This window comes from Castor canadensis, chromosome 4 (genome assembly GCF_047511655.1).
Source record: "Castor canadensis chromosome 4, mCasCan1.hap1v2, whole genome shotgun sequence".
In the NCBI taxonomy this organism is placed as follows: domain Eukaryota; kingdom Metazoa; phylum Chordata; class Mammalia; order Rodentia; family Castoridae; genus Castor; species Castor canadensis.
In genome coordinates this window covers 90,907,322-90,925,009 of record NC_133389.1, presented here as the reverse complement: position 1 = coordinate 90,925,009, position 17,688 = coordinate 90,907,322, and the positions used below count along the sequence as shown (strand labels likewise).

General features: G+C 44.7%; 1 protein-coding gene across 1 annotated transcript in view; it reads left to right on the top strand.

Annotated features, from left to right (window-relative positions):
- The first annotated feature begins 638 nt into the window (after positions 1–638).
- Positions 639–17,688, top strand: part of Tmem163 (transmembrane protein 163) — a 221,037-nt gene continuing 203,987 nt past the window's right edge. Inside the window, exons 1-2 of the mRNA XM_074070617.1 lie at positions 639–1,656; positions 7,346–7,465. Of these exons, the coding sequence (XP_073926718.1) occupies positions 1,455–1,656; positions 7,346–7,465 (322 nt within the window). The 5' untranslated portion in view covers positions 639–1,454. The remainder of the gene's footprint in view (positions 1,657–7,345; positions 7,466–17,688) is intronic.

Below are 17,688 nucleotides of genomic sequence, written 5' to 3'. Positions count from 1 at the left end.
TTCATAGTGTTTTTATTTTTCTTTTGCAGCAAGAAAGGACCTTTGAAATGACATAGTTCAATATTCCCAGTTTGTAGATGAAGAAATTAGTGTTCAAAATGATAAAGGGAGCCAAAATCAACTCAAATCTAACCCTAAACCTAGTAACAACAGTAAAAACAAAATAAAACAAGACCCTTTTCTCCTGTCTGGCGATGTTTCAACTACACCACCGCACAAGGATTTAAATCCTACCCTGATTTTGATCACAAGCAATGCGGAAACAGAAGGAAACTGGTTATTATTCAGAAAACAGGGTGGATTCCTTTAAATAAGGAATTGGCATTTTAGAGTACTCGGATTAAATTTAGACACTGATATAAACTAAAGATGAAATCTAGACTCTAGATCTTGGATATTGATGCCATTAAACGCAAGCTCACTCTGCTAAGTGCTGGTTCTCCTCCGTGCCTCTCCGGGCTGCACGAGCGAGTGCCCGCGCCAGCAGGGCGGTGGACCAGGTTGCGGCACCGCTGGGGAGACCGCTCCAGGGTTACCAGATCCGAGCTGTCAGAGGTGGGAAACCAGCATAGCGCTGGGGCAGGCAGGGGAAGACTTCTGGGGTTGGATTCGATTGGAGTCCTGGAGAACCGATCTTGAATGTTAAGAGGGGAAGTGAACTGTATGGGAAAGGCCTAGGGAGAAGCTCAGCGGGGAAGCCGTGGAGTCCAAGCATCTTCTAGAACGCCCGCTGTCCAACTGATACTCCATCCCTGGGCTAAGTTGGTGCTCCAAAGAAACTGGGAGCTGAGTTAAGGCTCTTAAAAGGCACCTACCAACAGACTTGGCATGGGGATGGGGGACAGGTGAGCCACAGGAGGGACCGTGAGGGTAGAGGCCTAGGCGGGGCCGGTGGGGCTCCGGAAGGAAAATGCCAGATGAGGGGCTCTGCCTGCCCACGCGAGGCCACTGGCTCAGCTGACGGCAGAGGAATTCGGTCCGAGGAGTCTCTTTTGGGCACCAATCGGCGGCGCGGGTGGGGCGCGTCCCCCCGTCACGCCCTCACCAAGCCCTGTCTGAGCCGCCTACAGGTCCCCAAGCTCCAATAGTCCCCGGGCTTCCTCGCGTCTGACCCGTCCCGGTCCCTCCTTCTTCACCGGCCTTGGTGCACCGACCTTCGTGCACCGGCTCCGACGCCTCGGGGCGGGTCCCTGCCGCCCGCACCTGCCCCCAGGGGCGGAGATCGGCGGCGACAGCGCGGCCCCAGCCTCCGCCACCGGCCGCGCCGGTCACGCCGCTCTCGGACCGGCCTCCCACCCCCGCCCCCGTGCACCTCCACTCCGCGGCGCCTGCCCTCTCTTTCTCCACGCGGTCTGTGCATCCGTCCCTCCCCCGCCCGAGCCGCGGCGCCTGGCACTTGTGACTCGAGTCCCCGCAGCGCTCGTCGCCACCGCCGGGATCTGGAGCCCCGCGCCATGCAGCCGGCAGCAGGCAGCGAGCGTCGCAACCCCCCGGGCCCCGCAGTCCCGCCGCCGCCCCGGGGCCACGCGCCCTTGGCCGCCGCCCCCAGCCCGCCCGGGCTGAGTTCGCTGGCGCGCGAGCCGCCGCAGCCCGAGGAGGAGCGGCAGCCGCGGATCAGCGAGAGCGGCCAGTTCAGCGACGGGCTGGAGGACCGAGGTGAGCGGGCACCGCCCCGGCCCCTTCCCCACGCCGGCTCCGCGGCACGAGGAGCTGCTGCTCTGGGCCCGCCTCTCCTTATTCGCGGATTGCACCCGCGGCTGCGGGGCTCGGCGCCTCCCAGCGTGTGGGGCGCGGAGCCGGGACATCCCCGGGAAGGCGCGGGGAACCGGGGGCGGCAGCCCCACCTCCTGCGGTCCGCAGGGCCTCGCCAGCGGCTTTTCCTGCGGCCCCCTCTAGGGCGACCCAGCCTGGTCCGCAACCTCCTCTTGGTCAGCCCCAGTCCCTCCAGCGCCCACCGGAAAAGTTTGGGGAAGCCGGGTTTTTGCTTTTGGAGCCGAGCGCTCTCGGGGGACCGACTGCGGGCCCTGCCCAGCGCGGAGAGACCCAGTTCCACGCGTCTCCCTTCGCGAGACCCCTTTCTGTCACTGTCGGCCACCCAGGAAAACTTCTCTGGGGGTTTAGCCTTCAGATGTTTCTCGGTGGCCACTGGGCTGCCAGCCTCGGAGAAGGGCGCAACGTGGGGAGCGAGCCCAAGCCCAGAGTTGCCTCAGGACTCGAGCGGGCCAGATCCCGACCCCGACCCTCACCCGGAGCCCGGGTCGCAGTGGGCACTGCCCCGCTGTGTGATGGTGGGGCAAAGGGCTGGGACGGTTGGGTTTGGGTCACTAACCTCATCTAGATGGATGCCATTGAACCTGGTACTTCCCTGACAGCGGGTCTCCAGCCCTTGAGGATCCCTCCCAGGACACTTGGCCTTGTTCAATCGTCTCCTGGAGGCCAAACCCTCTCCTGCTGATAGCTGATGCCCCTTTGATTAGCCCGCTTGGAGCGGGAGGATTCCCCTGACATTCCCGAGTTTCTCTCCTCCTCCACCCTGCCTTGTTCCATTTCAGCTTGGATTCCTTGCGGAGGGAGGGAACCCTGTTCTTGGCCGTTTCTACACCTTTCCTGTTTCTTGCTTTTTCCAAATGGGATCCTTCGGAAAGAATCGATAGTTATGCTATCGGAAACCTTGTAGACTGGCCCTTCTCCAGAAGCCGGTTTTGTGCACCCCCACACCCTTTGCTTGGAAGCTTTATTTTGTTGGCTGTGGAGGGTTTATATATTTTAGTCTTAGCAGGTTTCTGCCCTATTCTTAGTATCTCCTGTACATTTTTATTCCGGATTTCGTGTTGGGATGCACGATCTAGTTCTCCTTAGAAATTCGAAACTGTAGCATATGTAAAAAGAATGACATGGAGACAGCGATTCCCGGAGAAGCGGCAGCGGGAACTGGAGATGCTCCAGTTGCAACGAGTTCTGCACCTATGGTGTAGTTTCTCCCCCTGTTCTCACATAACCAAGTAGCCTTTGGGAATCCAAGATTGGTGACATCACGGGCACCCATCAAAACCTGTCACTTTTATTATAGGGTGTGTTGATTACCTCTGCCCTGTAATTAATATTGTAGAATTTAGGATGTTTATATTGAAGAAAGAAACCCGGGTTGAGCTGGATTTTGTAGCATTGCAGGTCATTTGTAAGAGCCGGCCTGTTTCTCTCCACCCCACAAAATGATAGGAGGGAACAAAGTGCTGACTGAGTTCATATTTAGCATTATTTTATAGCTCATGCTTAAGTGTAGAAAGCCCTGCTGAATTCATTCTTCAGGTTATTTGCCAGTGGTCAACTGAATTCATTTTCCATTATATTGTCGCCTAAAAGCATTTACTGTTCATACACTGTCACTGTGTGAAAGCATTGCATATCACACACAGCTTCTCTGTTAGAATGAATCCTGTCCCCTGAAGAACCCAGTGCTGTGTGCCATTGTGAGCTAGCTAAAAGTCAGAGTGACATTCTTTTGTTTGACCCATTCCTAATGGCGAAGAATTAATGATAAGTGAGTGATTTTGGTTAAATAAATCAGAAGGTTACCTTAGAGGCTTATTGTAATATTTTGCGTTATTTTTTTCTTATGAGGCTACATCTTTCTAATAATGATTTTTGTTATTCCTTGGGAATGGCTCCAGTGGTGCTGCAACTATTTCCTAATGGTGAGAGGTACTGAGAAGAGGAAACCCCTGCAGTTGCCTGCTGTGCCTCTCTCTATTCTGGGCTGCCTGCCTTCTACCCAAAAACCTATAGACTGCATGTGGGGGATGGATGCTCTTGAGGTCCACCTGCATCTGGCCTTCTCTTTTGTGCTAACTTCCTTCTGACCCACTGGAACCCTGTTGCATACAGCTTCAAACTCCAATCTAAGTGTTGCTTTATAATCTAGTCTTTTGGGATTTGGGAGACATTTTTCCCTTAGACATGATATGGACTGGTTTAGTCAATACAGTGACATTTGGTTCAGCCTGTTGTTCAGGGACCCAGAGTTCTGTGGCTAAAGATCTATGGGAACTAAAAACACAAAAAGCAGGCCAAGTTTATCTTAGACATTGCCACCTTTCCCCTGTAATTCCCACTTTTTTCCCAATAAGTATTTCCTCATCATTCAGTTCCCAAACTTTAAGGTGTGGCTTAGCCTTAGAGAGTTTTGCTATTTAGCATCTCCCAGCAGCTCCCCGTCTAATAAAAATTCCCCTTCCTGCATAGAATTAAAGCTTGACAAACTCTTAGGAGAAAGCAATGAAAATTTATTCATATGGATATGAAAATGACTGAAGGTTTAAACCTCCCTACATGTATTTGCATCTGGTTGGCTTCTCCAACCCCAATAAAGAATCAGCCCTTCGTTAGCATGACCCTATGCTTGATATCCGGGCCAGGCTCAGATTGCAAATATATTTAATTGAGTAAGGTTAGAAATTCAAATGTGGATAGGAAGAATCGAGTCCTGACACAGATCTGAAGCCAGTCTTACTTTCTGCTGGGCTGTTCTGCCTCTCCAGGCTGCCTTGCTTCTGTCTCTAAGTACAGCTTGCCAGAAACGTTAGGTTTTCTCATCAAATATTTGTGGCTTGTGAACATGTATGCATCGAACATGGGTATAGAGGCACTTGTGTGTGAACCATTAATTTATGGTTCTTCCCTTTGAGTGGAAAGTTTTCCGTTCTTAGTATTGGCTACATTTTTTAAGAAGGAAAAATCAACAGGAAATAAGCAAAGATTGTATAGACGTGGGGAAGTTCTTCCTTTTTTTAGATAGTGCTCCCATTGCAATGACTTAATTTAATTTTTTTTTTTTGAAATCTCATGGGGAAGGCACCGAGAAGGACTGGAGAAGAATCTCCAGTCCTACTGCTGAGAGGACCCAAGTGCCACCTTAGCAGGTGGTTCAGCCCATGTGACTGTCATCTGACCCTCCTGCCGGACATGCTGGTCCACTGGTGGATGAAACATGTGGATGGACTATGTCCCTGGAAATTATTGCTGTTGAAATTTCTAGCAAATGAACTACTTGTTTAAACTATAGCTTAAAGGTTATGGCTTTATTTCTGAAAATCAATTGACCAGGATGAAAGGAAGATTTTTATATTATTTGGGAAAAGGAAAATAAATAATTAGGGGTGTGCAGGATCTGTTCATTCTAGGTGACTGTAGTTGAAAATTAGAACTGGGTGCTTCTCAGTAGCTAAGGCAGAAGCAGACAAAGGGACATGCTGTATTTTCATTTGAAATCACCTGTACCTAGGGTGGATTTGACAAGAGAAAAGGTTTGTCTTTCTTCCATCGAGGAGCATTCATGAAGCAAGATTTGGGGGAACTTGTACAGTGAAAGGATGGAGACAGAGCTGATTCTTCATGTTTGCACTCTCATCTGCCTTTTAATGCCACAGAAGCCTAAGGGTTCAATCATTTGGAAACCCTTGGACTGTGAATTGGGCTTATCAAGCAACAACCGACAATTCCATTTGTTTTGTTCAGGGCCAGATCAGGGATGCTTGGGTCTGGGTAATAAATGGAACCAAGAGGTTTCAGCAGGGTCTTTGTTAGAATTTTTGAATGGGATATAGTTTTTTTGGCAGTGTATAGGGGCTCAGAAACTGATATCCCAAAGTATGGCACTTTGGCATGCTGTGTACTCTGAACTGGAGTACACTGAAAGGGTAAGAAGCAAAATCTCTTCTGACCAACCCCTGCCCTTCTTCTTCTTGCTCCCCCTTCTCTCACAAGGCAGGCCATAGAAACATGAATTCTTCTTCCTCAAGGTGGGTCATAGAAACTAGAACCCTTTTTCCCTCAAAGACAGCCATAAACCCTAGAAATATAACTCAAACTTCCCCCACCTTCCTGTGGAAGAGATAGATCAAGCACAAGAACCCATTCCAGAAGGGAAGCCAAAAAGAGAGCCCAAGAAGAATCTGAACAGACAGGACTTGCTGAGTTTCTCTCCTTGACTTCTTACCATTTGCTCATACCCTTTGTCCCATCACATTTGGACAGGGCTGGCCATTTTTCATTGAATCTATAAGCATAAAAACAGAGTTTTCCCTGAGTCTTTGGGCCTTCATTTCTGAAGGTGCTCATGTCACCTAAAACTTTAAATAAATCCGTTATGCTTTTTCTCCTGTTAACCTGTCTTTTGTTGCAGGAGTGTTAGCTGTGTCCCTTATTATGGGTGCCCTTTCTGCCTGCCCCTGTATCAACTACATGCTTAGTGTGGGGGCCAGTAAGACAAATAAGGTGATGCAGAGGTGTGATACACTCACACTGTGACATTTTACAAACAGATGCCTAAACCTTTGACTACCAATTCCTTCCTCATTTCTAGTGGTGTGGGAAAGGAATATTGTGGTTTGTGCAGCCAGAGCTGGTGTAATAAGCTTCTGCTTATGTAGAATACACGGCTGAAAATTTAATTCTCTGTGCAACTAAGAAATGCCATTTATGATTTTTTTTTCAAAGGAGAAGAAAGAAATTTAAATCAAGATCTTACTGAAGATGCAGTAGTCTTTGACCCCAGGCAGTTGAAGCTTGTGCATTGCCTGGGAATTGTCACGAATTTCTGTTGTTGTCAAGGGTTCTCCGTGAGCAAAGCACAGGAGACAAAAAGAAAACCTGTGTTACACATGCCTAACGGAGGAAGCGACCTCTGGCATTAGCAGGTTTACTCCATTTTAATACTCTGAGATTTTTTTTTTTTTGATGTGTGCTTGATACAAAGGGAGGAGGGAAGAAAACATGATATATAATTTGGGCCTATTGTTGGTTGGGTTAAATGGTACATTTCCTTCTGTTGTCAGGGGGCACAGTAAGGGCATTTATAGTCCATGATCCCCTGCTTTGGGTAGAACCCAGTCCTACAGTTGGTACTGTGCTAGTGGATCAAAGCAAATCAGTGCCCACAGCCCAAATTTCTGAGTAAATGCTATGCCATTTTCCTAACTGAAGGGCCTTGTGGGATCAGCATCTACCTGAACCAAGTGACTTAGTGTAGGGACAAGGGGAAGGCCTGCTGTGAGATGTCAGGGGGTGGTGAGGTCGTTGGGGTCCCTCTAAAGAGGACAACTGCTCTCACCCTGCAGAAACCCGTGCCCTTTGTTGCCAGAGCCTGTGATTTTTCAAGGGATGCCAGAAAGCTTGATTTTCCTGTGAAGTCTCCTAATTGTGAAAACATAGTGTAGGCCAAACAAAACACATCTTGGCCCACGGGCTGTCAGTTTGCAATCTTTGGATAAGAAATTGTTGCTCTGGCTGTGGGTTTCTTAAAAAGGAAATGTCTAACTTCCTTTTCTCCTTGTTTTTTTTTGGTCAGGCTTACTAGAAAGCAGCACCCGGCTGAAACCTCACGAAGCCCAGAACTACAGAAAGAAGGCATTGTGGGTATCCTGGTTCTCCATTATTGTCACTCTGGCCCTCGCAGTGGCTGCCTTCAGTGAGTATCAAGAATCTTGCTGATCGATATGTGCTGGTGTTGCCTGTCTTATTCTCTAACCCCTGTGGGATGTGCTTTTGCTTTTAGTTGACTATTATTGATGAGCAAATTTTTTTTAGATGGCTGGATAGTCAGGGTACTTATAAATTAGTAAAATGGCTTCTCTTTTCTGCAGAGGGAAGAGGTTTTAAAAAAGAGATGAAGAGCAATACTAAGAATTGAGAGTCACGGCTCTCCCCAATATGCAGGTTTGTGGAAGTAGATTGTGCCTGCCAGGTGAATAGTGAAAATATTCTCTTGGTGGATGCCTTCAGCTTGGGCTGACATGTGACAAATATCTATCCTTCAGATTCATCTTTTGAGCCTAATGCAACAAGACGACTGCAATATGCAGTGAGCCCCACCCCTCCTAACGCATCTTGCCTAAGGTTGTACATTTTACTAACATGGGAGGGCCTTCTCTCAAGTTTCCAGTGGCCACAGAAATAAAATCGTCAATTACAATCAAGAGAAAGTATGAAAACAGAACTGTTCCTGCCTAGAGGTAATCTTGTTTGGGGATTAGGTAGCCTTCTGGCTGATGTTTTCTCAGCCAACATTTGCAGCCTATGGCAATGTGCATGTTATATTTTTCTTATTGATCGTGCAATAATTCATAAGAGTAAGCTGTAACAGCTAGAGCTCAACCTTGGTAGAAACATAGTGCTTTTTTTTTTTTCAATGCTGGAGAAAATGTTTTTTGTTCATTTTGTGATGAATTTATTATCTAACAGAAAGATCTGTGTTATAAATGATGAGTATCATACAAGGCATCTCAGAGTAGGAGGAAAAAGGACTATGCCCATTAGCAAACATGGCTGTATGTGTTGTTTGAAATTCTTCTCTGCCAGGTTGGATCTGCTGCCGGAAGTTGGAATTGGATCCCAAGAGGGAATATTAGAATTTGGCCAAATGCTCCCTTCAAAACTGAGCCGATATTACTTGAAGCAATTCCTATTGGAAACACTGTACCATATTTTGGCTCTGAGAAAGCTAAACATTTAGAAGCAGAGGGTAATGCCTTTCAGGGAGTAAGCATTTACCAGGGAGCCAGAAATCTAATCAAGGGGAATTCTGATTCCTGAAAATAGCTCTCCCCTTCTCACCCCTTTTTAAATGCTGAAACAAGAATAACAAGCAGATTGATGTCCCTTGAGGGTAATTTGGTTGTGGTGGCTGGTAGGGGATTCTGGATCAGACACAGTAATTTACATATGTAAAGAAAGAGGGCTGAATGAAGGGAGGTGATTTATAGATGGAATAATAGTTACTCAGACATGTGTAGGTGCCCAATAAAGCTGTTACGATGTGGGTGTTTGGATGAGGACCTGAGTGTGAAGAAGTCATGAGTGAGCCTTTCCGTTGGGAGAATGATGCTACATTTGATGTTCTTAAACTTCATAATAAGGAAACTTTGAGGAAAATTTGGAAATTTTGTATATCTGATCAGTTTTGCTATCTTAAGAATTTTCCATTTTCTTTAATAGGAAAAGACTTGTATAATGCATGCTGAGCTAGAATGTTGCTTAGTACAAAGGATTTCTTTTCTTTTGAGAATGAGTTCACCCTTTATGACAGAAAATATTTAAGTCCTCTAGCTTCTTGCCTATAAAATGTGGACATTTAAAAAAAATGTAGACATTGGCATATAGTCTCATGACCTTATTATTTTCTATAGTTCATTCAGTTCTTTTTCAAGTTGCTTTCGACTTGCTTTAGTTCAGTTAAGCCAAAAAAGGTAAATATTTTTCACCATTTTAAGTGTAGAACAACTTCACTATGTGTGTTTCATATATTTTTTTTTTTCAGTGCTGTGGTTTGAATTCAGGGCCTGTTCTTACTGGGTAGATACTCTTATTACTGAAGCCATTCCCCCCAGCCCTGTGTGTCATATTTTACACTGTTGTGCCGGTCTCCAATTGTGTTGTTAGGGTTGTTAGTTTTACTCTTTAGTTTCCTAAATGTATTTATAACATGAAATACTTAAAATCCTTTCCAAAGTGTCATTTATGGAATAATTTCCATAGTTTTCAATGGAAAGAAAATAAATGGGGATTAAGCAATGTAAGCTCATTTTTAAGTTATATTTAAATAAAGGAAAATTGTACATTTCAGAAATGGCAATAAATACTATGTAAGAAGTGTCACAAATGGGATGAATTTGATCAAAGTACATCATACACATGGATTATATACATTTATCACAATGAAGCCCCTTTGCACAATTAACTTATGCTAATAAAAATCAAGGAACCTCCCCCGCCCCCTCAAAAAAGTCTTATTCTCCAAGGAGGTGGTTGACAGATGAATTAAGTGAAAAACTCTGGCTTGGTAAATCCCTGTCCCATCCAATGAAATGGGGTGAAACAATTAGTGTTTTTAAGAGCATTGCTTTTACAGAATTACAATAGGAGATGCTATGGTGTGTCAGAGAAGTCACCGGACTGTGTGCTGTGTGTGTGTGTGTGTGTGTGTGTGTGTGTGTGTGTGTGTGTGCGCGCATGTGTGTGTATTGTCAGGGACTGTTAATCATGGTAAGGAGAAATGAACTGTATTTATGGTCATGTTTTCTTGCTGCTGTTGGATGGTAAAACATCAGGGGCAAATGCATCATCCACCCTTGCATGTAATCAGTACTTAAGATTGCTAAGTAAATGTACTTAATTTTTTTAAACTTTTTTAAAAATTAGGTGGTAGGAAAATATTAGAAAATGATAAACTTTACCTGAAGGTTCATTTAGAGATTAGGCTTAGATTTCATTTATTTTATAAAGAGTTATAATTTTTGGAAACTATGGAGCCATCCTTCTGGATATTTTCTCACTTAGGGCCATGTCTGTGAGCTGCATCTACCGTGGGACTGTGCAAGTGCCATTTTCTATTTATTTGTAGATGCTTCTGATAGGCCATGTTTCCTCATGTTAGTAGTTTCTAAAAGATCCAATGCTAAAGCTAACTCAATTCAGTATTATTAAATTATTTGCGACAGTTCATGTGTGTAGCTATGATTGACATTCACATGTCTAGTATAGTTAGAAAAATTAGATGGACTTTCCAAGTTTGCCACTTGAAAGTGCACTGAATTAGTATAGGAACTAGTTTTGATAATACTTGTTAATATGGTGATCTAACCTGTTCAAATGCTGATATAAAACCAGATGGTAATGCATCTTGGAATATTTCAGAGAGAGCCCTAGTTTGGTTTTTAAACTGACTCTGTTTATGATTGGCAGGCAGCATGGAAAATGCCAATCCTGTTGTGAACAAATGTGAAAAAGGTCTGTTTTAATAATGAGGCTAGAAAGAAGATAGAAGTTTGGTTTCAAAACTGAGGGTTTTGACATCGTTGATGTCTTTGTTAGACTGATTGAGGACAATGTATTCTAACTCTGTTTTTGAGGTTTGACTACAAGCTAATTTTTAAGTACTCAATGCTTGTTCTGTGGGAAATAAAGATATATTTGAAACATTCTCAGGGGAAAATCTTTTTTAAGATACAGAGCTCTATTAAAAAAAAAAGATAAAGAAAAGGAAAAGTACTTCAAGATTGCCTTAGAAAAGAACTCCCTCAAAAATTTAGTGCATCAGCAGATTTAAGACTTAAAAAAAAAATCTCTGAAAGAGTGATTTTCTTTTTATATGTGTGGATTTTAAAATAACTTATTTTAGTGTAAGCTCTTGACCTTTAAACACGGTAGAATAACATAAACTTACCTTTTTTTTATTTCTAAACCTTGAGCCAAGGGTTGAGAGATAGATAAAATGAAGTTACATGCTTGTCTATTTCAAAAAAAAATATCTGGGAACTTTCTAAGGTGTTATCTCACCTGGCAGACATATTGTTAGATAGAAAAGGTAGCTAGGCATGGTGGTGTATTCCTGTAATCCCAGCCGGGGCTACATAGTGAATTCAAGGCCAGCCTGGATTACATAGTGAGACCTGTCTCAAAAAAACAAAAAACAAAAGAAAAGGTCCAAGACCCCACCCCAGGGGCTTTCTGGGTCCTGAGAATAACATCTAAGTAGTATAGTGGCCTTAAAGGTCCAATCTGACCTGAACTTGTCCCCTTTTCTTGGATATCCTGAACTTCTGGTCAGGACTGGAGCCTTATCTCTTGGTATAGCTCAGCATCTCACAGAGTAGATTCTTCTTCAAAGAGCTTTCATCAATTATGTGGCCTCAAGCCTGGAGTAGTTTCATCCATTGTGCTGCTTGTTTTATTCTTTTCAGCTTTTTCCTTTTTGCCTTCTTCTCTATTTGGCAATGAGGTACTTACGAAGCCTTGGTTTCTTGTACCTGTGTCCTCAAGGACTTTGACCCCTGAAATACTTCTGTGAATCAAAGACTTAAGCATGCAAGATACATTCTGTTTGTACAATGATCTTTCTTTGTGTTGTTTTCTGGTCTTACATTTACATTTATTTTTATTGAAAAATACATATATTCATATGATAAAAATTCACGAGACCAGAGGTACATGGTGCATTTCTCTATCTAGCTGTTTTTCTTTTTCCCAAGCTGTCTTCGCCATTTTGCATGAAGTGGAATCAACATGGAGAATCTTCAGGAATAGCCTCACCAAGAAGGTCTGCCTGCTGCCACCGGCCCCAGCGATGAGGCAGAGGGTGGGGGATGTGGGCGGGGGATGTGGGCAGGAAGTTGCCAGCCACTTCCGGGAGTGTTCCATGGGATAACTTGCTCCCGCAAGTGTGTTCTGTGAATGATAACTAGAGAGGCTGTTTCTGAGAGGTGGAAGTCAGGAGCGAGGACCAGGCAAAAATGTGCTTTGGAAACCTTGTCCTGACAATCCTTATAACCTGTGGTCATGTCATCAAAGGTTTGGTGCCAGCCAGTCCATGTGATTCTAGCTCACTGACAATAAAGTAGTACTTCAGTCTGGCCCTTTGTTTCCCATGAGGCTCCTCATGATCCTGTCCCCTTCTTTCCTGTTTGGGCTCATCTTCCCCCATCCCCCAAATTATGGCTGCTCCAGCCCACAGATACTCCTTGTGGTTTCCCAAATGCTGTGTCCTTGCCCTCCTACTCTGCCCCTCTGCTCTTCCTTTGGTCTTAGATACCTTTGGCTCCTGACATCCACCCTTCTTTTTCTAGCCATTTTGTTTTTTCATATAGTGTCCTGAAAGTCATGATCCTCCTGCTTCCAGCTTTCTCATGGTGGAATTACACATGTATACTATCACACCTACCTTCTAGCCAAATTTTACTTATCCCACAGAATCAAAATAAAAGACTACTTCTTCCAGGAAGCTTTCCATGGCCCAACAGGCTGATTTAAAGTACCTTTTTTTTTTTTTTTTTTGAGGTACTGGGGTTTGAACTTAGGACCTACCACTTGTCACACAGGCGCTCTACCACTTCCAACAGGCTGACTTAAATGTCCTTTTCCTCCATAGCATCATGGACACCATTGATCAGACACTTGACACACAATACTTGAATCAGTGTGATATTGCTCTGTGCACTAATTTACACTCTTCGGTGCTGAGGTCTCTGCCTTCTCCAGTCTCTGTTTCTGGTTCCTGCAGATGTTTGTTGACTGGAGTCAGTTTTAACATCTCTCTTTGGAGGCCACTGTGGACACAGCAGGCTGAGCGTGTGTATCTGTAGGTAGTGATCCCAGACGAAGGAATACTGTCTTTCTCAGGTGAATGGAAGCAAGGAGGAAAGTTGAAGCTTGGGCCTCTGTAAATAGCTGATTGCAGGAGCACATCCCTCCCGCTTCCCCCAACATGCTCCTCCATGCTCCCCTCTCTCTCTGCCTCCTCTTGGGCTGAAGGATCCAGGCTTCCATTCACAGGGACTTGCCTCTTGCTGCCATTGGGAGAACACATCTTCCCTGGCCTGTATACTCACAAAGAGCGGCTGTTTCCAGCAGGAGGGGAGGAGGGGTGTCTGCAGCTGCTTGCCTTTTCTGCCTTCTTTCTCGTGCATTCTGAACACTGTGTTTAATTCAAAGTGTGACCGGGATGCATTGGCTGAGGGTGTCCTTGTCACATGGTGTCTGCAGGGACACAGAGGAGCAAGTGACAAGCCCAGCTGGATTCCTTATCAGGCCAGGCTGGTCAGTGGTCTTCCTTGCTTGGGAAGGAGCCTCTTGACAGATTTGTGAAGGCTTTTCCTCTTGCCTCTCAGTCTCTTTCCAGTCGTATTTGTAGAGGTTTTCTGATGTACTTATGCTCCGGACTATGATTTGGTTGTCTAGGAACTGCCTTTTTAAAGGTGACTTTCTGGTGTAGCTTCTGGATAAGGGGTGACCTCACTGGATCCTGTGCTGTGTTCTGAGATGTAGGAACACAGACTTGGAAGGGAGAGGCTTGCTTCTCATGGAGGAAGCTGTTCTTCACGTTCCATCATCCGAGCCTGCCAGCCATTCCTCCTTTCTAGCTGGTGAGTGTGTCCATCCAGCCCTTAGCGAGTGCCTGTTGGTGAAGGACTGCTGTACTAGGGTAGCATGCAGAACATCAAGAAGCAGAACAATCTGTCCCCTTGAAGAGCTCAAATCTAAGTGGGAAGGTGGTGACAGGGCATTGGGGTAGACCAGGAAATCCCTTTCCCTTATTAGACAAACAGTGTGCTCAGGAAAGACTGTCCTTGACCTGTTACAGAGTCTACAGCCCCCAGCAGCGACCTGCCTCCTTCCTATCCTTGAAAGAATAAGATGTAAATTGGAGCTATCAGTGCAGAAGGCTAAGGCTGCCCGTGGGTTGGTGGGAAGGAGATTGCTGGTCTCAGTAAGAGGGACTGGGTTTTGATGTCCACATGGCTGTATTAGTATGCCCAGCTGCCACAACAAAGTAGCACAGACTGGGTGCCTCAAACAACAGAATTTATTTTCTCACAGTTTTGGAGGCTGGAAGTGAGAGTAAGGTGATGGCAAGGTTGGTTTCTTCTGAGGCCTCTTTCGTCAGCTCATAAATGAATGTCTTTTCCCTGTGTCTTCTCATGGTCTTCCCTCTGTGTGTGTCCATGCCCTAATTTCTTCTTCCTTTGAGGACAGCAGTCTTATTGGATTGGGCTTTACCCTATAGCTTCATTTTAACTTAAAGACCATATTTTCCAATACAGTCACTGTTGAAGTACTGAGGTTTAGAGCTTCGACATAGGAGTTTTGGGGGAGACACAGTTTAGCACATAATAATGACCTTGACCAGCACCAGGCTGGTGGAAGGAACTAAGATCCCAGAATGAAGTAAATGCCTTAAGAGAATGCTATCTCCAATGAAAGAAACACCCCACTTGTCAGGAAGGCAACGAGGAAGCTCATCTGTTCAACATAGCTCTAGGTGGAGTGAGGATGGGTGAGGGTCAGGGTGGGGCTTTCCACTAGAACCAGTATTGGTGAGGCCAACCTTATATAAATTTGCATTTGGAATTCTCCTAGCTTGGTTCCCTGGGAAATAGATGCTGAGACTCAGATTCACTGCAGGTTTGGGGGCAGAGGCGGTGGGCTGGGAGAGGCTCTGAACATGCTGACTTGGAAAGGAGTTGGGAAGTGGGAGGGCAGAGGAAGCAATTGAATTGCCGTGCTGTTGCAGTGGAGGCTCATCCTGCAGAGACCTGGGAGCTGCGATGGCCCTTCAGAGTTGTTCAGTTGAAGCCAGACTGGCCACTGGTGTGGGCTGTCCTAGGACAGGCCCTGAGGCACTTCCTTCTGTGGAGGGAGGTTCCAGCAGAGGGGTGCAGCTGTCATAGCCCTTATTCCTGGCTTGGGGGAATGAATGCTTGGGCCTTGAAGAAGGATCTCTGAGACACACCATGGCATCCACTCTATGTTTCTATACCCCACTTTGCCAGGGAACCCTCAGCATTGTCTCAATTAATGCTGGGATGTTAACATGGATGTGGCCATAGGTTGTAAATACTCCTGGACCACCTGAAAGAAGAAAGTGCAGAACCTTGACCAGGGCTGTACAGGTGTCCCAGGGATGCAACTCATCAAAGATAAGCCTGCAATCCAGCATTAGAAGGCTCCTGAAATTGGAGAACATCATTCTGAGTGAGGTTAGCCTGGCCCAAAAGACCAAAAATCCTGTTCTCCCTCATATGCGGACATTAGAGCAAGGGCAAACACAACAAGGGGATTGAACTTTGATCACAAGATAAAAGCAAGTGCACACAAGAGAGATATGAGGATAGGTAAGACACCTAAAAAATTAGCTAGCATTTGTTGCCCTCAACGCAGAGAAACTAAAGTAGATACCTTAAAAGCAACTGAGGCCAATAGGAGAAGGGGACCAGGAACTAGAGAAAAGGTTAGATCAAAAAGAATTAACCTAGAAGGTAACACGCACGCACAGGAAATTAATGTGAGTCAACTCCCTGTATAGCTATCCTTATCTCAACCAGCAAATCCCTTGTTCCTTCCTGTTATTGCTTATACTCTCTCTTCAACAAAATTAGAGATAAGGGCAAAATAGTTTCTGCCAGGTAGCGAGGGGGTGGGGAGGAGAGGGAGGGGGCAGAGTGGGTGGTAAGGGAGGGGGTGGGGGCAGGGGGAGTAATGACCCAAGCCTTGTATGCACATATGAATAATAAAAAAACAAAACAAAAGAAGGCTCCTGAGAAAAGGGCCCCATAACTGAGAGTCATACAAGCAGTGTGATTAGAACTAAGCTCCAGGTAAGATCTGACAAAATCTACAAAATAAGTATGTTTACTATAAATAGCCAGAAGGAATCAAATGCTGAAAAGATCAAATAGAAAATTATCAAATATATTTTTATTGAAGATCCAACATGCATGTGGTTATAAAAAAAAAAGTTCAAAAATAACAACCGTCCTCATTCTCCTCCTGTTGTCCCATTGTCCCCTTACCAGAAACTACCTCTGTAGCTTCTTCCTTATTTACTCTTAAACAACAGGCTACTAGTGCTAATTCCCTTTTCAAGTTTAGGCATTATTTGTTGACTTCTGAAAATGGAGGAAGGTAATTTAGTCTTTATCCTCCTGGCCCCAACAAGCATGCTGATTTCCTGAAGTTCCATCCTTGAATAATAATTACTGTTTTCATTATTATGGCTATATAAATCCTGCCCACTGGGCTGTATGGTGAAGCATGATTACTTCAGAATTTTTTATTTTCTCTAGATTTATATCTGTTCATATGTTTACTTTTCTATGAATTTATTTCTTGTTAAACTCTTAATTTAGCAATTTAACTTCTCTGTGATACTTCCAGATGCACAGATAATGCTATCAGCTTCTTCTTGAAGAATTTTCTTTTGGAGCTATGTGATCACCTCTAATCTGTTCTGGTTGCCCTTTTTTTTTTTTTTTTTTGTGGTACTGGGGTTTGAACTCAGGGCCTACACCTTGAGCCGCTCCACCAGCCCTTTTTTGTGAAGGTTTTTTTTTTTTTTCAAGATAGTGTCTCGCAAACTATTTGCTTGGGTCTGGCTTTGAACCGCGATCCTCCTGATCTCTTCCTCCTGAGTAGGATTACAGGTGTGAGCCACTAGTACCTGGCCTGGTTACCCTTTCTACTGGTACACAGCTGCACCCCAGCATCTCTCTTCATCACCGTTTTTTGGGATCCCCTTTATTTCTCTTTTGTATTAGGCCCCCTTTTTCCTGGGTATTAGATTTTTGTCTTCTCTGGTTTGCTCCCTTTAGAGGGGAACATATCTTCTACCTCCCAAGGAAGGGGCACAGGAGAGGTGTAATTTTTAATCCATGTAATGACTGTCTTTAATATATCCTGACATTTGGTTGATGACTGTATATAGAAAATTCTCAGTAGGAAATAATGTTCCTTAAACGCGCTGAAGCTTTTGTTCCATATTGCTGTAGTTTCTAGTGTTGCTATTTAAGTCTGAAGCTTTCTGAATGCTAATCTTTGGCACGGGACTTGCCATGGTGGGGTTCTTTTTCATCTGTGCACACCCCTACTTTCTATCTCTTTATCTTTCTGCTTTATTTCCTAGGAAATTTCCTCAACTTTGTTATTTCTACCTTTCTATTGAGCTTTTCATTTCCACTATCAAGTGTTGTTTAATTGCATGTGTGCCTTAAAAATTAATCCAACTCCTGATTTACAGATCTTTTAAATGGATGTTTCTGAAAATACTTGAGATAATTAAAGCAAGCAAGCAAACAAACTTTTCTGTTTATTGTTTATCTTCCTCCAAGACCTACTCATTCCTGTGAGGGGAGGCACTCTGTG